The 9,528-nt window shown below is 45.5% G+C and overlaps 2 protein-coding genes across 2 annotated transcripts; both read left to right on the plus strand.

Annotated features, from left to right (window-relative positions):
• Positions 1–803: 803 nt before the first annotated feature.
• On the plus strand, positions 804–1,271 carry RNASE12 (ribonuclease A family member 12 (inactive); the record flags this gene model as incomplete). Its single annotated transcript, XM_080925948.1, has 1 exon — positions 804–1,271. Exon 1 carries the CDS (start codon positions 834–836, stop codon positions 1,269–1,271), a length of 438 nt encoding a protein of 145 aa, XP_080782074.1. The 5' UTR covers positions 804–833.
• Positions 1,272–7,210: 5,939 nt separating this feature from the next.
• RNASE11 (ribonuclease A family member 11 (inactive)) lies at positions 7,211–7,777 on the plus strand (the record flags this gene model as incomplete). Its single annotated transcript, XM_080926066.1, has 1 exon — positions 7,211–7,777. The coding sequence occupies one exon, from the start codon at positions 7,211–7,213 to the stop codon at positions 7,775–7,777; it is 567 nt and encodes a 188-aa protein (XP_080782192.1).
• Positions 7,778–9,528: the final 1,751 nt, after the last annotated feature.

The following is a 9,528-nucleotide window of genomic DNA, read 5'->3' on the forward strand; positions in this document are numbered from 1 at the left end:
GCTGACACAGGCACTCGGTACCGAGAGGAATAAACTCTGTTCGCTTGTTATTCTATGTCTCTACCATAACCTTTCTCCAATTTACATATCTATTAATGGAGTAGGAAAAAATAGCTGTTCACAGACGTGTGGAGAGGACTGATTACAAAGGTAGACAATGGACAATACTGTGGGTGGCACTGAATGTTTCCAAATTAATCAAAGGATGTGAAATGCTGGTGCCACCATTGAATGTTACCAAAGAGCCCATGAGTGTCTAATGAGAACAGATGCAGGGCCTGCCTTACCAATGTCTTACTTGACAGTGAAGTCTCTTCCTCCCTCCAGGCACCCAAACACACTGTTCCTCGGGTCCCTCCCTTTCTGTTCTTTCCTCCTCTGCCCTCCCCACATTCAAAGGCTCCTTACCAGACCTTATCTAGGAACAGTGAGACAAAGGATTTTCTCATATACATGATTAAAGGGGTATGCTGCCTGTCAGAGCAAGAGCGAGAAGGACAGGTGAGGGGACCTAGCATAAACCAAAGCAGAACCCGTGCAAGGCGAGGAGGAAGGGACAGACCACAGAAGACAGTCTTGAGAGCACTGTGTGGAACTGGGTGGAGAGGAAGCTGGTCAGAAAGAGGGATAAGGGCTTCCCCAGGTGGGCAGCACTTGCAATGGGGTCTTCCATAGACAGTGTGATTTAAATGAGTAGGAAGGGATCATTTATCCTAGAGGGGAGGAGGCAGTTCTGGGGTGAGGCTGGAGGATTCTCACTAATCTCTGCTCCCTTCTGTTTTCTTTACTTAGAAGAGGTTAAAGGCAGAGATGTGAAGGGGCTCTTACCGCTGATGGTCCTGATGGTGGCTGTCTTCTTGCTGCTTCTGTTCTGGGAGAACGAGGTGAATGAGGATGCTGTGCTGACGGCTTTAGAACATCTGCATGTAGACTATCCTCAGAATACTGCACCCCTGAGGTACTGCAACCGTATGATTCTCCAGAGGATCATCAAGGAACCTGACCACACGTGCAGAAAGGTGCATGTCTTCATTCATGAGAGGCCTCAGAAGATCAACAGGATCTGCACTTCCTCTAAGAAGATGACTTGCCCAAACTATTCTGACATTTTCTGCTTCCAGAGTGAGACGAAATTCAGGATGACAGTTTGTCAGCTCATTGATGGCACCAAATATCCTGCCTGCAGGTACCAGATTTCTCCAAAAGAGGGGTTTGTTCTTGTTACGTGTGATGACTTAGGGCCAGTTAATTTCCAGGGATATGTCGAATAACTTGCCACCAGGACTGAGAGTGGGAACTTCTCAGGTGTTCCTCGAGCTGCTCTGGTTAACCCGAACGGTGGATACGGTGTGATGCCGGGAATGGAAGCGGTAGGTGATTAGTCCTTCCATCGCTGCTGAGACACAATCACTGGTTCCGTATCAATAAAGACATCTTTGCTGAATTAAACCTCAGGCTCCACATGTGTTTTAAATTTTTGTGCCTCGTCTTTGAGTCATTTGATGGAATTAATAGGAATCTGAGGTCAGACTACAGTTGGAGAGCCAGGGTCACTTAGGAGTGACACTCAAAGGGCCACCAACCAAGCACCGAACACAAAACAGTATAGATAAACATTAAGCCAACATTCTAAAATATGAAACGATAGCACAAATCCCTTTTGTGTAAAATATCTATATCTCAAAGATCCAGTATGATAGGGCAGGGTTGGAATGAGTCAGGTCATATTAACATTACCAGCAGAGAAACAGGTCATGGGGTTTAAAATGTGGATTTTGTGCATGAATGATTACATGGCATGGATTTTTGGATTATGATTTTATGTATTCTTTAATAATCTCATATTATGTATTTTTGCTTCTTTAAGAGAGGATCTTACTTTGTGGCTCTGAATGGACTGAAACTCACTATGTAAATCAGGCTGGCCTTGAACTCACAGAGATCTGCCCACCTCTGCCTCTTAAGGACTGGGCTTAAAAGCCTATGACACATGACTGACTCATACAATATGTCTTGGCCATATTCATTCCCTTTGGCCCAATTTCCTTCTGACCTCCCTCCCAGCCCCTTAACTGGGATCTGATACAAAGTGGCCAGCCAATATGTAATAACTAAAAAAGGGATATCAGCCTGAGACTGGGCAAACATGGGAGGGGCTGGAGGCGGGGGAGGAAGGAGAAAAGTGACAAAATTCTGTTTTAATTAAAAATAAAGTTAAAATATCAGCTTCATGTTCTTCCATTCTCTTAAAAACAAACCCAAACCAAACCACGGTGTCCCATTTGTGTTGGTCAACTACTGCTGAGCGTGAGGTCTGCCCTGAGGTATGGCTGCCACACCCGGTGGGGAGGCTGGGGTGTGACTTTGTCTCCACTTCCCCTGGAATTTATTTGTTTTGCTTTAGTGTATGTGTGACATTTATGTAGTGCCCATGGAGGTGAGAAGGGACATCTAGCTCCCTAAAATTGGAGTAATGGGTGGTTGTAAGTTCTGGGACCTGAACCTTGCTCTCTGCAAGAGCCATAAGTACTCTTAACCTCTGAGCCATCTCTCCAGCCTTCGGTGTGTTTATTTTAAAGAAAGAGCAACAGGGCTTACCTCTCACGGACTTTCTCCTTTAAGATGTTTTTGAATGTATTGAGAAGCTCATACACACACGCACCGTGTTTCCACCGCTCCCAGTTCTCTCTGCTCCAGCTTCTCGGCCCACACTCACTCATTCACACTTCGTATGTTTCCCCTTTTCCTTCTCAACTCAGAGCCATGTGCCTGTGTCCCACAGTTTGATCTGTGTCACTCTGAGTTTAGAACTAACCATCAGAGCCTGAACCTGTGGACTGCCCAGGTCAGCAGTAAGTGGTAGGGTCCATGGGTCCTTTTCCCTTCCGTAGCTGACAGTTAGGAGCCTGGCTTCTGTGGACTCAGCACTGGGATGCCCAGCTGCCGTAAGTTTAGGATTGTCATAGACACATTGTGCACAGACGCCATTTTGGCAGTTTCTCTCCCTACCCCATGGCTTGTATACTCTTCCGGCCTCCTCTGCCACAATGCTGTGTGAGTATTGAGAGGTGATATAAACCTCTTGCCTGGGATGAACAAACACTCTTTATTCTCAGCCTCTGCGGCAGCTCTAGGTGTTTGCATTCGCCTTTCTTCACCACAAGAAGTGAAGCCTTATTTAAGGCTGAGATAGCCTTTGTCTGTAGGTGTAAGCAAAGATATTTAGAGGATGGTTTGATGCTGTGTCAACTTGGCTAAGAGGCCAGATTAGGTTCTCCTTGGAAGTCTAAGACCTTTTTAGTTGTGGTTTACAGTATTAGACAAGCCCCAAATCTAATTAGGAAGCAGTGGTTACACCTAACATACCCATAAGAGTCAGGCCACCATTGCAGCCAAGCTACTACATCTTGCACGGCAGGTTGGTGTTACATTTCACATCTGTGAGCTCATCCTTACCTTTACCCCACAGCATCCTACACAGAACTATGTGTGGCCTTGAGAGCCAGCCATCAGGAAAGAATTTTCCAATGAGTTCCGGCTCCATTTCCCTACAACTTTCATCCATGTTTGAGCTGTCCTAGAGCAGTGGGGTGGGTAGCCGAGAGGAATGGCAAAGCCTGCATTTTGGGGGTCACTTCTGGGGTCTTAAAAACCTTACTAAAGTTAGATTATACAGTTGGCACTGCATTTGTTCCTGTTTGCCAGATCCTCCTAGTCTCAAAAGCAAAGGAGATTGGAAGGCACCTGACTGTCAGAGACCTTCTCATAAAGACTGTGGAGAGACGTAGAACTGCAGACTCCCTCATCTCTTACTTCTTGCTGTTAAATTCAACATGGGTTCAGCCTTTTCTCTTGCTTCTTGCTGTTAAATTCAACGCGTAGCCACCCCATGTTCAGCTGTGAATGTGGTAACCTACAGATGGAGGGGACAGGAAGGCAAATAGAGCCTCCTAATTCTGGAAAAGTCATCAGGTCTCGATAATTAGTTTCCTGTTAGTATTTTTCTAGCAATTAGCTTTTCCGTCTCTAAAACTATGATAACCTTTGTGGGTTTCCCCAAATCTGTTAGCCTATAGTTTTATTTCTAAGCAGTGCAGGAAGTAGCTTTGCTTAAGGAAAGGCTTAAGCCAGAAAAATAATAAGACATACAGCTGATGGACAAGCAGGGGCCAGTTTATGGGGTCATTAATTCTGAGTGATGTAGTCTGAGGCTTGTATGTGGGAAGCAGGACTCAGTGAGTGGGCTGGAGCAGGGTGAACGTTTAGCGAGCTTGTTCCGTCCTGATCTTCTCAGTTGAGAGACTTCGTTGTTGCACCAGCAAGTTGGGCTTAACTCAGGGTCATATCAAAAGAGGAGGTGCATCTCTGTGGGCTGCTAGTTCTGTCTTTCCAAGGTTTCCAGGGAAGGGGGGCAACTGTCCCAAGTGAAACCCAATTCACAGCTTGTAAGTCAGAACCTGTCTCCTGGCTTCTCCAGATGAATATTATAATTTTAATCTCTGTTGGAACCCCGTCGCCGTTGCCTCGGGAAGTTTTGAGTCTCTCCAGTGAGCAGAGTGCTCAGTGTCTGAACAGAAAGGGAGCAGCAGCAGGTGCGGTGGGAAGGGGGTTACTGGGGGTGGTCTCAGTCAGAAGCGCCCAGAGCAGCCCTTGCTGCTGCTTTCTTGCCCCTTCCCTAAATGTTACTGTCTTTCCCCTTATGCCTTTTTATGTCTCTTCCTCCCTCTAACTTTTTTTGTCCTCCTTAAAGACAACTCTTGAGTATAAATGACATTGATCTAGGAATCCATTTCATAGCATTTTCATTCAGTGGAGATCAAAGCCCACTTCAGATCAACTGTGATGTTGAGACATCTTTACTTTGGGGTGTGCATATATTTAATGAACACCTAATAATTTGCAATCAAGCATCATAGCTTATGTTGGGATCTCAACAATGTTCTTCCGCATTGCCTTCCTAGTTCCCCAAGTCTCTTCACCAAGTGGAGTCAATGGCAAAGGATGTAGAGGTTCCAGAAAAATAACTAAGTCATTCACAGATTCTTCCTGTGTTCGATATCTGCCACGTCAATGCCCAGGGCACAGTTCCAATGCATGTAGACGGAGCCCGTGGTTACCCACCAGTTGTCAGTATCATGGTACATACCTTCCATTTGGTGTTCAGGACGCTGAGGCAGGAGACTCAGTTCTGAGTTTCAGAGCAGCTTGGGCAATTTAGCAAGTTCTAGGTCATCTTATTTGAAATAGTGAGATCCTGTCTTTGAAGAAAAGTGAAGGCCAGGAATGTGACTCAGGGCTTAAGGGCACACACTGAGGCTTTCTCAGAGCCCCTGATGAGTCCCTAATGCCCCTGCCAGAGAGCTTACAATCCTCTATAAGTCTAGACCTAGGAAAGCTGATGTTCTCTTCTGACCTCTCAGGGTTCTTGCATTCACAATTATGCACACACACACACACACACACACACACACACACACACACACACAAACAGCAAAAATAACCTTTTAAGAAGTAAGTTATAAGAGATTCACAGAAATGAGAAATTCTGTAGATGTAAGTAAGAAGACAATGTGTCAAAGAAAAAGATGCAATCTGGGTTTGGCTTTGGGGGCTTTCGAGAAGAAGAAAAAGAAAGCCCCTAAGTGAGGGAGATGGGGGTCAGGAGAGATGGCTCAGGGGTGAAAGGCACTTGTTGAGTTTGGCTCTTTGTGTTCACACCAAATGGCTCATAATCACATGTAACTTCAGCATCAAGGGATCTGACATTCTTTTCTGGCCTCTGTGGGCACCCATGCACACATGACGTACACAGACACACAGACATGAATACAAAATAAAATCTGGGGGAAAAAAGGAGAGAGGGAGGCTTCTGGTGTATTTAGACAAGGAAGGGTCACCCTGACTGATCTGGGCATCTTTGTTTAGCATAATCATGAGAGGAGCTGGGATGAGGATGAGAAGGGGTTTGGCTTGTCGCCATCAGGGGCCAGCTTCCTCTGTCCCCAGAGGCAAGGAGAGAAGTGTCAAGAATTCCAAGGAAATGTCTTTCCCATGGTGTTTTAAGAATGGGGTGGGGGCACAGAATGGGATTACAAAGGAGGTAAGGTGGCATCGAAGAATACACATGAGCAGGAGAAACTTTTAAAGGGGAGAGGAAAAGAAGGGGAAAATCATTTTAGAGTGTGGGAGAGAATTATCAACACCAGCAACCATCTTTTCTAGGACTTGCACTATGGAATGTTCGTGTAGGTCTGTGTGCAAAGCTTCATGGCAGTCGTCAGAAAGGTTGTTCAAGGATCAGGGAGTTGCCAGCCGCTGTGGGTCATACCTACCCAGACAGTGAAAAGGCCAGACACAGTGAAACAAAGAAAGATTTGCAGTTGGCTCTCAGGAAGCAAAACAGCAAAACACTTTGGGATTAAGGAAATGAATGGCAAGGAAGACTTTACAGAAGGAAGAGGAAGCAGGGTGCTTCCTGGCCCCAGGTTCAGACTACCCCCCACACACTCTGTGCATGTCCCCTTGAGTTTTCTTGGCCTCTCGATTCCTCTCCAAACCCACACACACCTCTCTACCCCTTTGTTGCCCCTCCTCCCCTCGGTTAGACCCAATAGCAGAAACCCTGAGTATGAGACACAGTTTCACTTCCAGCCCTGCAAGACGCTGGAATCTTTCTCAGCAGCATCAGCAGCCGAAGGAACTGGTAAAGAGGGATTTGTGAATGAGAATGGGTGGGAAGGAACCGAGAAGCTGAGAAAGGTTACTGGCTGTGCTTTCTTTGTTCACATGGCACCAGGTCCTGTGTAGGCAGAGAGATAGCAACAGTGAATTGTTTGGGGTGAGATGACTTTGATCTGCATTGGAGACTGTAAACCCTTTCAGCAAGAGCAGGAAAGAGAAAGATGCTTGGTCCCGGCACATTAGACTAAGCTCATGGGTTTTACATTTTGGTTTGCTGTTTTGTCTTCTGTTCAGAATGGTGAGCTAAGGTCAAATGAGACAGAGGTAATTGATTGTAATTGATTGTAGGTGGAGACTTTGGCTCCTCAGTTGACCGTCCTCTTGCTATGGCAGACTTCAATTACATCTGAAGGAGTCAGATGTTTAGTGGTTGTTACTAAAAATAGCTACCAATGCAAGAAGGAAAGCATCTCCCTTGTATTCCTCTTCCTTTTATCTTCCCTGCAGACAGGATTACTGTGCTTATGAGATGGCAGTATTTCTGCTGCTGCTTGCCCTCGGACTGCTTCTTGTAGAGCCTTCAGAAAGCAGCAAGAAGGGTATCACAGAACCGTTTTTGCAGAGAGAGATGCAACCTGCTGCAAAACAGACCCCCGAGGAATCAACAAACTCAACCCTGTCAGACAAAAGTATCAGCCTCAGCGTATCCAAGCATGTGATCCGAGCATCCACATGGCCGTCTCTTGTCTTCCCTAAGAGGAATACTATGAGAAATGGCAGGAACTGTGTAAACACCCTGAGCCTCTGGAGAAAAGATATAGATGCGAATAAGTCATGTCAGTTGGGCAATAACTTTATACTCGGCTCCACGGATGTGAGCCGCGGAATTCCCAAGGCCACCAGCAGGAAGTGCGAACAAACACCTAACCTAAGCTGCTTCGGAAGCCTAGGACTGGAGAGCACCATGTGCAAGGTCCTTTCGGGCCACCAGTGCCCCAGGTACCATGAACACAGGATAACCTCATTAAAGAGAATCCTGACAGTGCTGACAAGCCATTCTCTGATGAGCTGGTTGGTTAGTGGCTGTAAACTGTAAATCACAGGCTGTCCGTGGTCATTGTTGCTTCTTTTCTTCTGCGTCACACATCTTTGGTACAGGGTGAACACTGTACTAACCAGATGAGTGAAACAGAATAACCCAATACAGCACAAGTTAATTAAAACTTGTAGCTGGTCCTAGATCACACACTCATATTCTTCCTCTCGCTCTCACAAACTGAATTCCTTCCTAGTTTAGCTATAAAGCTGCCCCAAAGCTGAGTCTGCCCCAGGGGACAAAGGTAAGGAGAGAAACTCCAGGTCAGATAGTGAAGGAGGGGGAGGTACATCTCAGTCTTGCTCTTTCAGGGAATGTGAGCTTGTGTGTGCCCCTGAGCACACCCTGTCCTCCAGGAGATGTCTCAGCATCAACAGGTCCAGCACTGTCCAGCCTGCATTCCTATCTCTGGACGGCTGCAGAGAGGAAGCAAAGCTCTTGTCACAGTCTAGCCGCTCTAGAGCTGAGCCTGTAGAGGGCGAACTACGGGGAAATACAGAAGGCAGTGACGAGGGTCAAGTTTGTGGCAAGTTTCAAGCAGGGTTATATTTAATCTCTGTGCTTTCTCACCAGTCTTAAGCCCTCAGAGTTAACAGCGCATGAAGCACAGACAGTTACCATGTTGTTACTTGTTGTGCAAATGTGTGTGCCTGCTGGCCCTCTTATGTCTTCCCTTCATCCCAAGGCAACTTTAAAAAGAAAACATTCCTATTTGAAATAAAAGCATGCAAATGAATGCTATGTTATTCTTGCAACACATGGCTCATTATATGTTGATATTCCCGATATTTTGATACTGATACAGAATTCTCATTCTGTTGAAAATACAAGATGCTGACAGTTAATCAATATAGTACCATTAATACTATAATTAATTAACAATAATTAATTATGTTACAATAATTATAGTGATTAATAATTAATATATACTAATATAATATACAATAATTATTATAGTGATTAATTATAGTGATTAATAATTAATAATTATTTATGTTGTGATTAATTATAATTATAGATATTACATAGTATTGTTAATAATCAGTAATGACTGTAACCACATTTAACATTCCCGGACTTTCGAGCTGGATTCTCTTGTCAGTGTAGCAGCTGCTTAAACGGTTCACAGTTACTTTGTTAAGTAACTGATATGTAATCAGAGCTCAGTTAGCATGTGGTATTAGGAGGAAATTGGTTTAGGGAGATGCCTGGGTCCTGACGAATAACTGAAGATACAGGTTGGACGCTGTGCTCAGTGAGTCCATTCCAGGGACACTTTCATGTGGCAGGTCTGATACTGCACTCACGGTCACTGTCCAAGAAGAATCGGTTTTCCATAAACTCAACTTGCGTTTTCCTCCTTGACTGCTCAGGATTCTCTTCCCAGAGATTAGTCATGCCAGCACTTAAGATGGCTTCTCCCACATCAACCAATGCAATCAACATAATCCCCACAGGCCCAATCAGAGACCATCCCCCAAGCGAGTCAGTGAACAGTTACACATCTAGTCATGTCTCCATCCAGACAGAATGTGTGACCACATGTGCCGCCTGAAGTTTGGTGCACCGTGAAGACTTTGCTTTGTGGTGTCTTGCAGGGCTGTCCCAGAAAGGGGTTGTACTGCTGCCGCTGTCCACTCCGGGTGGTGTCAGCATAACGAGCAGACCAGGCCCAGGTTTCTCTTCCTCTGTCCACTGGTGACAGCACTCACCCTCTGAGGCGCACTATGCGTCTACCACGGTTATGGCTT

The sequence above is a fragment of the Micromys minutus genome, assembly GCF_963924665.1.
Source record: "Micromys minutus genome assembly, chromosome: 12".
In the NCBI taxonomy this organism is placed as follows: domain Eukaryota; kingdom Metazoa; phylum Chordata; class Mammalia; order Rodentia; family Muridae; genus Micromys; species Micromys minutus.